General features: G+C 37.7%; 1 protein-coding gene across 2 annotated transcripts; it reads left to right on the top strand.

The window, feature by feature from the left end:
- The first annotated feature begins 6456 nt into the window (after window positions 1-6456).
- On the top strand, window positions 6457-13048 carry LOC107791620 (cell division cycle protein 48 homolog). 2 transcript variants are annotated; one of them, XM_016613712.2, is made up of 9 exons: window positions 6457-6617; window positions 6717-6885; window positions 8432-8660; window positions 9744-10510; window positions 10590-10811; window positions 10975-11046; window positions 11147-11428; window positions 11626-11985; window positions 12492-13048. In XM_016613712.2, the coding sequence occupies exons 1-9, from the start codon at window positions 6589-6591 to the stop codon at window positions 12780-12782; spliced, it is 2421 nt and encodes an 806-aa protein (XP_016469198.1). In that variant the 5' UTR covers window positions 6457-6588; the 3' UTR covers window positions 12783-13048. The 2 variants fall into 2 exon arrangements, with proteins under 2 accessions (XP_016469198.1, XP_016469199.1); XM_016613713.2 differs by having other exon boundaries at window positions 6457-6624.
- The last annotated feature ends 1889 nt before the right edge of the window (window positions 13049-14937 follow it).

Genomic DNA, 14937 nt, shown 5'->3' with positions numbered 1-14937 from the left:
GCAAAACAATCAATGCAAGAATGATTGTGATTGCTGTATAATATGCCAAGTCTAGAAGCTCATTTTAAGTAATATAGGATCTACTCCAAAGCCTCCCAATGTTTAACTGTGGGCACGGACATGAACTGGCTAACCATACTCACTACAAAAGCAATATATGGACGAGTCACATTGAGATAGTTTATTCTCCCAACTAACCTCATGTATCTATCTGGATCATTAAATGAATCGCCATCATCTTTCATAAGATGCAAATTAGGAACCATTGGAGTACTGCAAGGCTTGGCGGCCTACTTATCAGTTTTCTGCTAGTAAGTCAAGAATATACTTTCTCTGAGATAGAAAAAAATTCCCTTCTTGCTTCTAGTTATTTCTATTCCCAAGAAGTATTTCAGTTGTCCCAAGTCTTTTGTATGAAACTTAGTATGTAAGAAAGACTTGAGAGAAGAGATTCCTCCATAATCACTCTTTGGGATAACAATGTCATCCACATATACAACAACGAGAATAGATCCAGTTGTTGATTGCTTGTAGAAGACATAATGATCACATTTTCTCTTTTTCAGCCCAAATTCTTGCTTCACTAAATTTATCAAACCAAGCCTGGGGCCTCTACTTCAAGCCATATAAGGATTTCTTCAAACGACAAACCTTTCCATACTCTTTCTGAGTAACAAAATCATGTGGTTGCTCTATTTATACCTCTTCATGGAGATCACCATGAAGAAAAGTATTCTTAATATCTAATTAATACAAAAGCCAATTCTCAGAAGCAGATAGAGAAATGAACAAGTGGATATAAGTAAGTTTGGCAACTGGAGAGAAGGTATCTGAATAATCTACCCCATAAGTGTGAGCATACCCCTTGACCACAAGTCTGGCCTTAAGTCTCGTCATAGAGCCATCAAGATTAACTTAGACCGTGAAGACCTACTTGCATCCCACTACTTTCTTTCCACTGGGTAAATCCACTAAATTCCAAGTGTGGTTTTTCTCTAAGGCATGTATTTCCTCAAGCATTGCTTCAGACCATCCAGGATGATTCAAAGCCACCTTCACCGTCTTAGGTATAGAAATAGAGTCTAGAGACACAATCAAAGATCTAGATGCAAGAGACAAGTGGTCGTAGGAAACAAAATTAGCAATAGAATATGTGAATTTGCAAGTATGTATACCTTTGCGAAGAGCAATTGGAAGGTCAAGGTTTTCTGGAAGGTCAGATGGAAATCTGATGATGAAGGAACTGATGACGAAGGAACTGGTGCAGAACATGTATCATTCGTTTGTTGCCTCCGCGAGTAAACTTGAATAATTGACAGTCTTGCTAACATAGTTGGAGCAGGTGCTAAAGGCAGAATAGTGGATTGGTGCTCGATATAACTAGGAAATGGAGGAGTATCATCTCGTTGTTCTGTCAAAGTACGAGTAACCCGATATACTATCTACTCATCTTCCTCCCCCTGACTTGTAGAAATGGAAGGTGCATAGAATAATGGTGTAGTATCTAAAAATATCACATCAGTTGACACCAAATATTTGCCAAGTTTAGTAGAATAACACCGATATCCCTTTTGAAGACAAGAATATCCAAGGAAAACACACTTCAATGCCTTGTGAACTAACTTAATAACAAATGGTCGAACACATCGAACATAACATGTGCTTCCAAATACCTTAGGTTCTACCGGAAATAATGCCTTGTTTGGAAAAAGAACGTTGTAAGGCACATTACCCCCAAGAATAGTAGACGACATGCGATTAATCAGAAAGCAAGCCGTAGAGACCGCATCAGCCCAGAACTATTTAGGAACCTTCATTTGGAACAAAAGTGCCTGAGATGCCTCAAGTAGATGGATATTCTTCCTCTCAAAAACTCCATTTTGAGAGGGTGTATCAATATATGAAGACTGATGCAGTATACCATGTTGTCTCATATACGACTGAAATAACTCTGACATATATTTTCCGTTCTTTTTTACCATCACTACGTTGGCGATCCACTTAGGGTACTTTGGCTCCCTGATGGAGCCGTTCTTTGAGCCTGACTTGTCTCACTGGGGAGTGGAACATGTCAATGTTTAATTTTTGTGTGGTGATTTCCCTTGGGATGCCCGGCATATCTGCATGGCTGAAGGCAAACAAGTTTGCATTAGATATTAAGAATTGACTGAATTTACCTGGTTCCCGGAGATTGCAGCCAATATAGGCCTTTTTACTATGGTCTTTGAGGTCCAATTTAATGGGGCCGAGGTCTTCTATATTCGAATCTGCAGCCTCGACCGTGTCGGGATCCATGATGACGTCCACGGTCTCTTCTTGCGTCGACGTCGATCCTGTTGATTTATATGCCTCTTTTTCTTTGTCCTTTTCTGTTAGGTTGTCGTGTTATCCAATGCAATACAGTAACATTCCCGGGATGTGCATTGTTCCCCGCGTATGCTGAATATTTCCCATGGTGTTGGGAATTTAATTACTTGGTATAGGCTGGAGGGGATGACTCTCATGGGATGTATCCATGGTCGTCCCACTATGGCATTGTACGTAGTGGTCTGGTCCATGATGTGGAATGTCGTCTCCAAAGTCACGCCGCCGGCCAAGATGGGGAGTGTAATTTCCTCGGATGTCCACTCAACTGCATTATTAAAACCGGTTAGTATGATGCAGCGCGACACTATCTTATCTTCGAGTCTCATTTGGGTAAGGACTCAGGGATGGATAATGCATACACCACTTCCATCGTCCGCCATGATGTGTTTGACATAGGTATCTAAAATGTGTAAAGTAATAACGAGGGCATCATTATGAGGAAAAGTCAAATCGTTGGCATCCGGCTCATCGAAAATGATACTTTCTTCGAGTCTGTCGTACCGTTCACGGGTGATAGACCGGTTGAGCTTATGAGTGGTGGTGAACTTCACGCCGTTGATGGAGGCATCACCGCCACCACCAATGATCATGTTGATAGTATGAGCTTGCGATGGCGGCTTTGGCGGGCCTTGATGTTCACGCTATTTGGCGAAGTTGGTTCTCCCCTTATCGCTTATCAACTCCTTGAGGTACCATTGCCGTAACATGCCTACGACTTCTTGTCTGAGGGCAACACAATCTTCTGTTTTGTGCCCACGTTCCTGGTGGAGCTCACAGAGGGCGTCGGATTTTCTGGTGTTCGGGTCCAATCTCATCTTCGGCGGCCACTTCATCTTTGTTCCGAGTTTCTCAGGAGTGTAGACTATTTCTGTAGGTGACACACAAAAATTGTGAGTAGATAATAAATAAGTCATACCTCTTTCATTCTGTGGCGAGTCCATGTCCTTGGCCTAGACGGGCCTTCTTCATATCGGAGGGAAGGTATGGCGGTCGCCCTGATATATGGTTGGTGTCGTTCCCTGTTGGGTCGCGGAACCGGGCGATTCCTCCTGATGTTGTCTCTTTGTTCCTTTCTGGATTCAGTTTGCACCGATGTTAGCCGATGAGTTGGTCCATTGAGGTCGTCCTCGTCTGCTAGGACCTCCGCACAATAAGCATTATGGGTTTCGTCCCAAGTGGTTGGGGGATATTTCATCAATCGACTCAACAGTTTTCTAGTTTCTCTTGAACCACCCCTACTCAGTCCGTTCTGGAAAGCGACAACCGCCATACCTTCGGATATGTTCAACAGAGTCATCCTTACACTGTTGAACTGGGCGAGGAAGTCCCTTAGTCCTTCACCGAAGGATTGCTTAATATCGAATATGTCTTTTACTCTTCTTCGACCTTCTTGGCTCCGGCAGGGGCGATTGCGAACTTATCAGCCATTTCCTCGAAAGTTTCTATAGAAAGGGCTTGTAGCTGTGAATACCATATTTATGTCCCTTCCGTAATGGTTTCACCAAACTTCTTCAGCAAAATAGAGGACACATGTTCCTTGGCGAGGTCGTTGCCTTTCACAGCAGTGACGTAGTGAGTCATGATCCTCGTGATAGGTCGTTCCGTCGTATATTCTGAGGTAGGGCGGCATTTTGAAGGTCTTTGGTATGGCATACAGGGTTGTATCATCGATGTACGACTGCTCTACAAACCTGTCGGCGTCCCTTCTTCGCAACAGCTTAGGGGCGTCCGATATTTTATCGACTCGTTATTGGTGTTCTTTCATCTGGTCTCAGAGTGCTTTATTTTCATTCTCCATTTCTTCCATTATTTTTAGAACGGCAGCGAGGGCGCTGTCACCTGCACTGTTAGTATTATTGTGACTTATAACTGTCGTTGAAGGGTTTGGTTGGTTGCACTGCTCGTCTGTTTGTTGTATCATGCACACTCTTGCGTTTTCTGCAATCATGCCTGGAGCAGGTTTGTTGAGGACGCTCTAGCGTGTCGGTCAGCCACACCTCGAGGAGTTTTTTCACAGTTGGGGGTGTCCATTTTTCTGCAGACGTGGAGGCCCCCTTTCCACTGGTTTTTGTTATGCTGCAGTGTAGGGGAGACGACCTCTAGCGCCTAGGGGACGCGTTGGGCGTCACGTCATCGCCCATTGTCTCGCAACTTTCGTTGGTAATATTCATGAGGTTGATTGGGAGATCACTTTTATTTCTATCCTTTCGCCCTGGTTACATGTCATGTAGGGGTTCGTACGCACAAAGAAAGGAGATCTCGGGTTTTTTGATGTTAGTGACTTGCGTTAATTGTAGATCTAGAGAAAACTAAAAATTTAACTAAGAAATCCCCACAGACAACGCCAAATTGTTTGACCAAAAACTATAGATCTTGGTTCAACTAATTAAATTTATATAAAGGAGGGTTAATCTTAGTTAACAATAATATCCCCAGATGAAGTTCTCAAAAGTGCACAAAATACAACGTAGATATATGTTAATGGCGGTGGCAGCACACAATAATATTTAAGAAGTCAAAAGAAATAATGTAGCATTAAATATTGATGAATAACAATAAATGATATTCATGTAAATAAAACGAATGAGTCACCCAGGAAAAGATGGTAGCAATGAATATTCTTTATGATAATGATGAGTGATGGATAATCCTTTGAATATCTGAGTTATTCTCGGATCCAGTGAAAAAGTATAGACAGGAATCTTAGTGAAATGTGATGTTTGTATGTTTGCAATAAGATCCGATTCTCTCTCTAAAGTCAAAGTGTATTTTTATAAATGAATATCACACGTCATCTATCATTGTATCTCTTTCTATTTATAGGGAACATGTTACTAAAAAAACGTAATAGTACAAGTGCAAAGAATATTCACTAGAATATTCTCTTTAATGTCCTATCTTGAAACTAGCCATTATAACTTTGTCAAGAGCACTCGACCTCGACCTTGATCCTTGTTGACTCCTCGACTTCAGCCCTGGTTAACTCTTCGACTACTGACTTCGCTGCTTCTTAGATTATTTTGACAAACGACGACCTGGGAACGTTTCCCCCAGTATTATCTTGGCTTAAATATTCTACAGATAGATTTTGATCCATACAACAATCAATCTTGATCACCTCCCTATCCTATTTTCACCTTAATTTTTGTTCTTTGATTCTTCAAGATTTTATGTCACTTTTGCCAAAATAAAAATAAAAATATATATACCATGCCCCATTTTTTCAAAAATTTATTCTGCTTACTTTTGTAATAGAATTTATTTTTGTCCAACTCTAAGCGATCACAATCTCAACCAATGGTTATCTTAAAGGGGTCATTTGGTGGGGAATAAGTTATCTCGGATTTATAATAATAGGATTATAATACAGAATTAAATAATAATAAGATTATTTAGTGAATATATTTTTAGTGATACATATTTGTTTCATTGGACTAAATGAGATATATACGAGATACAATATAAATCATGTGTTTGATATGTATACAAAATAAGTTGGGATAAATATTTATTTTTAATTTTAACTTTGAATTTTTTAAAGTACTTTGAGGAAAAGCCTTGAAATAGGGCATCTTTGTCATTGTAGTATTTTATCCGGGGATTAAGTAACTTTCAAATTATTTATCCACCCTCAGTATGGTATTATAAACAAATACCACAATTGTGGAATAAATTAATCCTGAACTTGTTAATCTTGGAAATTTAACAAAACAAGAGATAAAATAATCCTACATAGAAGTACCAAATTATTATCCACTATTTCACCAACGAACCCCTACGGATAGTTAGACTGTAATGGAATATTATTGTGCCACAGATTAATTAGCTCTATCTTTTTATTTTTATTTTTTATAAATACGTTCAAAACCCAAACCTTATCACATATACTCAAATTTAAATCACATCTCCAATCTAATTAGGACTATACTATATTACTATTTGGTCTCTCTCAATAACTACCAGTATTTCACAATTCAAAATTTTCCTCATCTACTCATACAATAGCACAATTTTTAATAAAATATTTCACAATCCTAGTAAACCAGTCCAAAGTTAAGAATATCTCGTATTTCCTTTTCCCAATAAACCAAGGGGAAAAAAGAGAAAAAACTCTCCCTCTTTCTCCCTTATAAAGTCCAAAAAAAAAGACCAAAAAAATATCTATTTCTCAGTTTCTCATCCACTTCTCTGCTACAAATACAAATTTCTAGATCGTGAACGATGAGTCACCCGGCCGAGTCATCTGACTCGTGAGTGGTATTCTATTCATCTGCTGTTTTAGCTTTTGAATTCGTTATAGGTTTTTTAAGATTTTGTAATTGGATTACTTTTTTACTTTTTTTTTGCAGAAAAAATGCTACTAAGAAGGATTTTTCTACGGCGATTTTGGAGCGGAAGAAAGCTGCGAATCGGCTCATGGTTGACGAGGCGGTCAACGATGATAACTCCGTTGTTGCCTTACACCCTGCTACTATGGAGAAACTTCAGCTTTTCCGTGGAGATACGATTCTCATCAAGGTATTCACTTTAATGAAGCTTTCTATTGTACTTATTGCGGTTTTTTTGATAAATATTTACCAAATTTGTGTTAATTATTTACTAATGTCGCGACAAATGACTTTCTAGGGTTTCGATTTTGAATTATCTGATCGCGTAGGTTTTGCATTGAGGATTGCTATACTAGTACTTGTTTTGCTGCTTGGTTAGGTTTTCACTTTAATCGTCTAACTGAAACTTTATGTTGTACTTGTTGCGGCTTTTTTCTTTAATAATAAATATTTTACAATGAGTTACTGATATTTTGATAAATTGACTCTCGAAGGTTTCAATTTTGAATTATCTAATTGCTTAGGTTTTCCATTGGGGTTTATTATACTAGTAGTACTTGAGTTGATTTTTGCTTAGGTTTTTGGTAACTGTTTTGTTATTTTTTTCGTGATTCTGAAAGTATGATAGGAGTAGTATTTAGTGTTTATAGATTTTTTGTTGTTGAGGTCGTGATATAAGGTCTGTATTCTTTAGTGTTAATGGAAAAGTATTTAGCGAATGAGTTTAAGCTTTATGCAACATCACTGTAAAAATTATTTACGCAATCAGGTCGTTAATTAGGTAATTGTAGGTAAATCTATTGATGTATAGTAATTGGTGATCTTGTAAATATGGTAACTGACAAACTATGGCATGTTAATATTCACTTTTATTGTATATGTTACTTAATTCTTGAGTGAATATATTGTTTATGATGTGGGAACTTGTTTGTCCAAAGCTGCTGAATCTTAGCTGGGCCTACACTATGCTGATGTTTCTTTTTTACTTTGTAGTACTCTTTTCATAAAAAAAGAATGACAATTACTATTTGGAAAGCCAACAAGTTTTTCTTTGCTACAAATTTCTCATCATTTTAAGTTCCTTTAAACAGTAAAAATGTGATTTACAGTACTATTTATATATTTTCTGAATTAGCAATTTTTATTTGAAAAAAAAAAAACCTCCTCTTGAATCATGTTGGTAATGACGTGTCATTGATCTTTGTACTCCCAACCCTACCATTCTTTCTGGGATGGAGGTAGTATTTGTTTTCTTTCTTAAAGAAAAATATATAAATAAGTGGTACTTGGTATTGGTAAAAATTTGCCTATGACATTTCTACGAATTCGAGTTCAGACAAGTATCGTGCTTATAATGCTTCAGTACGCTTATATAAATAACCTGGAAGATTCTCAGTTGATGTTGGTAGATGACTCTTGGTTTATCTTCGCGGTCTCCATATCCTCTAGAGCTTTTTCTAACATATATGTGTAATCAAAATCATATGTTATTCTAACACATTAGATTCCCCTGCTTTTGGCTCCAAATTTGATGTTTTACATTATTTATTTGGTTTTGTTGCTCACTCAGAGTGTGACAATTCAACTTTTTGTTGCCACTTAGTTTTTATTGTGGTTATGTATGTTTTACAATTAGTTGGAATGAAGTTCAGCATGTTGGATTTCTGTGTATTTTTTTCTGCCTGTTGTTAATTCAGCTGACTCAAAATTTGTGTTCTGCTGTATCTTTTATCCAGGGAAAAAAGAGAAAGGATACAGTCGTCATTGCCCTTGCTGATGAAACATGTGATGAGCCAAAGATTAGGATGAACAAGGTGGTCCGTTCAAATTTGAGGGTTCGACTTGGAGATGTTGTATCTGTGCACCAGTGTCCAGATGTTAAGTATGGGAAGCGTGTCCACATACTTCCTATAGATGATACAATAGAAGGTGTCACAGGGGATCTGTTTGAATCATTCCTGAAACGTAAGTGTATAACCTGTCTCACATACTCAGATAGTTGGCAGATATGGTCGCTGTAGCACATGTTACTGTTTGGAAATTGTCATGTCTTTGTTCTCCGCTAACTGTGTGCTGCAGGGATATACAACGCATTAAACTTGTCTCTGACACCAAAAAGAGAACAATTAGAGAAAGAGTATCAGACGGAAAGAAAGAGTTGTAGTCGGCAATGTCCCAAAAAATATGGATCTTGACTTCAACAGCTAGATATCATTAGCATTAACTCTCCCATCACATGCACTTCTTCTGCCCCCCTCGCCCCCACCCACCCACACACAAAAAACCCCTCAGGCAGATGAAAAAGGAAATTCATTTATAATCCCACAAGCCTAGTCCAACTATCCCTTCATATATTGTATATGGCGCACTTTCCATTGAGGATCCGCTCTCTCCTGTGAGTGTTTGAAGAGATTTAGTACATAAAGTAGAAGGTCAAATAAGATACACTCAGACTTTGGACTGAACTTTAGAAGAAAATGCGGGCAAGAGCTAGGAGTAATGTGAGACCTGATACTCCTATGTTTCACTTCAGTATTTTTGGTGCAAAAAGAATCATGATATTAAGCTTTCTCTGGTCAATATGGAAAAAGGTCACACATGGGAGACAATCTGAATTCTCCTTTTTGCCATATTTTCCATTCACATGCCTGTGATACATTTGGCGTTTGATAGTCTCTTTGTGAAAAGAAAAAAAATACAATCTATAAAAAAAAATGAAGCATGCATCGACGTGTTTATTCGAGAGGATGAAATGTTTTCTCATCCGTGGACTATCAAATAGAGTAAATCCATATCTTATCTTTTATAAGTTTAGACTAATGATTATATTTTACTCTGTGATGGTGCCATTTAAATCTACCCCCAAAATATTAGCTGTAACTACGACAGAGAAAACATTATAGACTTGGCTTTGGGTGGGTTCTCCCTAGAAAATGCGACCTTAGATTGTTTTTTAGTCTTCATTGTTTACGAGCTAATTTCATTAATTTTATTTGACTGTAACCTTTGTTTGTGTCTGCTTTTAAATTGTTGATGCCCTTCTTGCAGCCTACTTTTTGGAGGCATATCGTCCTTTGAGGAAAGGGGACCATTTCCTTGTTAGAGGAGGGATGAGAAGTGTGGAATTCAAGGTCATAGAAACTGACCCTGGGGAGTATTGTGTCGTTGCTCCAGACACTGAAATCTTTTGTGAGGGTGAGCCTGTGAAAAGGGAGGATGAGGATAGACTTGATGAAGTTGGCTATGATGATGTTGGTGGTGTGAGAAAACAGATGGCTCAGATTCGTGAACTGGTGGAATTACCATTGAGGCATCCTCAACTTTTCAAATCTATTGGTGTGAAACCACCAAAGGGGATTTTACTTTATGGACCTCCCGGTTCTGGAAAGACTCTGATAGCGAGAGCTGTCGCTAATGAAACAGGTGCATTTTTCTTTTGCATTAATGGACCTGAAATAATGTCCAAATTGGCTGGAGAGAGTGAAAGTAATCTCAGGAAGGCATTTGAAGAGGCTGAAAAGAATGCTCCTTCTATCATATTTATTGATGAAATTGATTCAATTGCTCCCAAACGAGAGAAGACACATGGTGAAGTTGAAAGGAGGATTGTCTCACAACTCTTGACCCTGATGGATGGACTGAAATCGCGTGCTCATGTAATAGTGATGGGAGCTACCAACCGTCCGAACAGCATTGATCCTGCTCTAAGAAGGTTTGGTAGGTTTGATAGAGAAATAGACATCGGTGTTCCAGATGAAGTTGGACGTCTTGAAGTTCTTCGCATTCATACCAAAAATATGAAGCTTGCAGAAGAAGTAAGGCCCACTTGCAAACTTGGATTCTTTGGGAGCAACTTCTTACTGTAACATAACGATGATTTACTCAATTGTGCAGGTTGATTTGGAAAGAATTGGAAAAGATACACATGGTTATGTTGGTGCAGATCTTGCTGCTCTTTGCACTGAAGCTGCACTTCAGTGTATTAGGGAGAAAATGGATGTCATTGATCTGGAAGATGATACTATTGACGCTGAGATATTGAACTCTATGGCTGTAACGAATGAGCACTTCCAAACTGCTCTTGGTACAAGCAATCCATCTGCATTGCGTGAAACAGTAAGTAACCCGTCATAACCAAGTTGAGAGTGTTACGATACTTTTTAGAGTGCAAATATATGGTCTCTGGCCTTATCTGTGTGGGTGTCTTGATGGAAGATGTGCATGCATTACTGCTTTGGCACACAAACTTACTGGCCTCTTTCATGAAACTGTTTTGCAGGTGGTTGAAGTGCCTAATGTCTCCTGGACAGACATTGGAGGCCTTGAAAATGTCAAACGAGAGCTTCAAGAGGTAATGTAATTCAATATTTTTGGGCTTTACATATTTATGTCCTATATAAGTTACTTGTCTTAAGAGGTCTTGATCATTGCTCTTCTTTGTTTTTATGTAGACTGTTCAATATCCGGTGGAACACCCAGAGAAGTTTGAAAAGTTTGGTATGTCGCCTTCGAAAGGTGTTCTTTTCTATGGTCCCCCAGGGTGTGGGAAAACTCTACTTGCCAAGGCAATTGCAAATGAATGTCAAGCCAATTTCATCAGTGTCAAAGGTCCTGAACTGCTCACTATGTGGTTTGGGGAGAGTGAGGCAAATGTTAGGGAAATTTTTGATAAAGCTAGACAATCTGCACCCTGTGTCCTCTTCTTTGATGAGCTTGATTCTATTGCTACTCAGGTAAGATAATTAGTTTAAAGATTTGAGTTGTAAGAAAACTGAGAACACCTTTACAAGTTTACTGGCCTCAATGTATTTCGCATCCTGATCTAGCGATCAGATAGATAGAAAAGTCTAATATCATGTAAAGAGGATGACGAGAATCAATTTTACCTTATACAACAACTTACAAGAAATGGTGCTCTGTATTATTGCAGAGGGGAAGCAGTAGTGGAGATGCTGGTGGAGCAGCTGATCGTGTTCTGAACCAACTTCTGACTGAAATGGATGGCATGAACGCGAAGAAGACTGTATTTATAATTGGGGCCACGAACAGGCCTGATATAATAGACCCTGCACTTCTACGACCTGGCCGTCTTGACCAGTTAATCTATATTCCTCTGCCGGATGAAGATTCACGCCATCAGATTTTCAAGGCGTGTCTGAGAAAGTCTCCCTTATCAAAGGATGTTGATTTGAGAGCTCTTGCCAAATATACTCAGGGATTTAGTGGGGCTGATATCACTGAGATCTGTCAGCGAGCCTGCAAATATGCCATAAGGGAGAACATAGAGAAAGTACGTTCTTCATTTCCTTTATTACTGCCTTTATTTTTTGTTTTTGTACTTTTGAATCTCTGAAGCTTCTTAAAATAACCTTGTTCTGCAACTTTTGTCTGCACTCCTTTTGCCCAATATAGTAATTGATATACAAGATCTGGTTAGTTTTCCGTTGTCATGCTAAGAGTGAAACAGATACGCTGTTCTATATTTCTCTGTTAATTTTTCCATGGCATTGGCATGTTTGACTCATTAATGTTTGCATAAGTAGCTGAGTGTCAAAGATTATTTCCTCGACATGTTGACAAGAAATTTGAACTGGATTATTTTCTAGGAATGTGATAACTGATAGGTGGAACCTGGTTCAATTAATTGACTGCATGGTTTAAGAAAATGTGTCTTGCTTTTGGGTGAGTGCTATGGTATCTAAACGTCATGTTGCAACCGGTGCCAATCTCCGTTCCCTTAATTTCGGAGTTATGGTTTTCTTCATCCTGAATCCTTGTTATTCTTTCTAATTGCAGGACATAGAAAGGGAGAGGAGAAGAAGTGAGAATCCTGATTCTATGGATGAGGATGTTGATGACGAAGTACCGGAGATCAAGCCCGCGCATTTTGAGGAGTCTATGAAGTATGCACGACGAAGTGTTAGTGACGCTGATATACGTAAATACCAGGCATTTGCTCAGACATTACAGCAGTCTAGAGGTTTTGGAACAGAATTTCGGTTTGCTGAGGCTAGTGGCGGTACTGCTGCAGCTGACCCGTTTGCAACTTCTAATGCTGGAGGTGATGACGATGACCTGTATAGCTGAAGTTCTAGATTTTTGCTGCAAATCTCCTGCTTTTCGGGTTAGAGTTGTCTAAACAATTACCCGCACTCAAATGTCTGGAATGGCTACTGCGCTTCTGGATCTCGGAGCTACTTGGTTAACTTCTGGTGTATTCTGTTAAACTTGAACAATTTACCCCTAAAATGTCTGGTGTTGCTACTAGTTATGACATCTTTAGAACCTTAGTTTTAGATAAATTTAATGCTACAGTTAACAGTTATTTATATTACGGTGAGCATTTTGTGGAATTCAATGAGCAGGTGGTACTGTAAATCTCTGCGCAGGTTTAAATAACATGTTCGGATGATGCCAGCAGAGTCTCATGTTCTTTCTTGTGTGTACATTTAGTGCGTCCTCGTATCGAGGCATTATGCATGACGCATCCTTTTCCAAGAATTGCTGAAGAGTAAAAGAATTTCCAGGGAAATAGATTAATGCTAATAATCTTTCTGAGGCAGATTAGTGATGCTGTAAATCCTACAAAGGGCTGTTAACTGTTTGAGGAGAACAAGCCCGAGTTGAGCTTTGAGCCAACATTAGCTAAAAATTAAAATTAATTAATAGATAACTTTGGTCTAATGTTCCAAGGATGCGGTAACTTCTCTATAGCGTAGTAATAAAACTTATGTACTAGGATGTTTCAATAACTTTGATATGCAAATAACGGTCTTCATTTAATTTAGAAAATAATATCGGTTTGGCATGGTAATAAGAAAGCTTTACACTTACAATGGATTGTAGGTTCTTTTAATGATATGCTGATATGATGCGAATAACCAAATTTAATTTTAACGAGTCAAATTTTTTATTTGATATCTAGATACGATTCTAAAGCTTGCTGAGATATTTTCAAATGGAATTGAGGCAAGCAATGTTTTTTCTTCCCCACTTTTACTTGGGAGTAGTAAGAAAAGTACAGTAAATTCTTCAATAGTGCAGAGGGCAGATAAACATGGTAATTTGGACAATTGATTAAACAAAGAAAAGATATACCAAAAGTAAAGTTTAACTTGGAAGAAGATATATGTGGATCTAATATGTTTCAGTTTCAAACTAATCAGAATCAACTATATGAATCTTCTGTTTTTGAAACATACATAGATCTCTTTGCTTAAATTTCTAACTAATTGAAATCGAGTATATGAATCTTTTCGTTCTACTTTACCAGAAATATGGTCAAGGAAATAACACGTCATTCTGTATATGCATATGTAACTTAGCTTGTTTGCATTTCCTTAATTAGTCACCAAAATACGTCTTTCTTTTTCCTACACCAAATTGTGATTGGGTATGTGATTTATGGCGCCAACTTTTTCTTTGACATTTGAAATATTCTCTTATTTATGAGTATAATATAATGAACGAAATAAAATAGCACATGAATTGTCTTTATCCCTACATCAGTTGCACTATGGTGGTCCCGTTCCATTTGTCTCGTGTTTGTTAATAGGAAATATGAAGAAAAGAGGGAAATAATCACAAAGAAACTTGTTCTTGCTCAAGTTTATTTGGAAACAAATTGTAGTTCTTTTTTTCTTTTAGATATCATATGTATTAACTAATTAATACACGCGACATACGACAAAGCATTCTAAGACCTTATGTCAACAGATAAGCGAGATAATCCATAATTAGAAAAAATCACATGATATTTGCTAGGATTTTTTGTGATATATTTAATCTTACTTTGAGCTTAACCATGTCCTTTATGGGTGGATGTATAATATATGAAGGTAGCAGATGTAAACATATCTAGTGACGTCAGTTAGATATTTGTATTATATATGTATGTATGCACGTTAGCACACATATGTGTATTTTTATACGTTTACGTCTGACTATATATATATATATATGTGTGTACAATCACACACGCAATCACTAAATCCTAATCATAATTTATTATTGAAATATATTAAGTATAATGACTCTTTATATCTGCTAATTTAAAATTCTAAAATCGATTCTTACCATATTATTGAAAAATAATTTGGTTTCATTGTCTAAACACAAGATAATCGTGATTCAAAATGGTGCCAATTGCATGATATATATATATATTTCCGTGATATATATATATATATATATATATATACTTCATTGAAAGGTTTTTGTTAAAGAAATTACAACTCACACG

This window comes from Nicotiana tabacum, chromosome 9, assembly GCF_000715075.1.
Source record: "Nicotiana tabacum cultivar K326 chromosome 9, ASM71507v2, whole genome shotgun sequence".
Classification (NCBI taxonomy): Eukaryota; Viridiplantae; Streptophyta; class Magnoliopsida; order Solanales; family Solanaceae; genus Nicotiana; species Nicotiana tabacum.
This window is presented reverse-complemented; position numbering and strand designations above follow the sequence as displayed.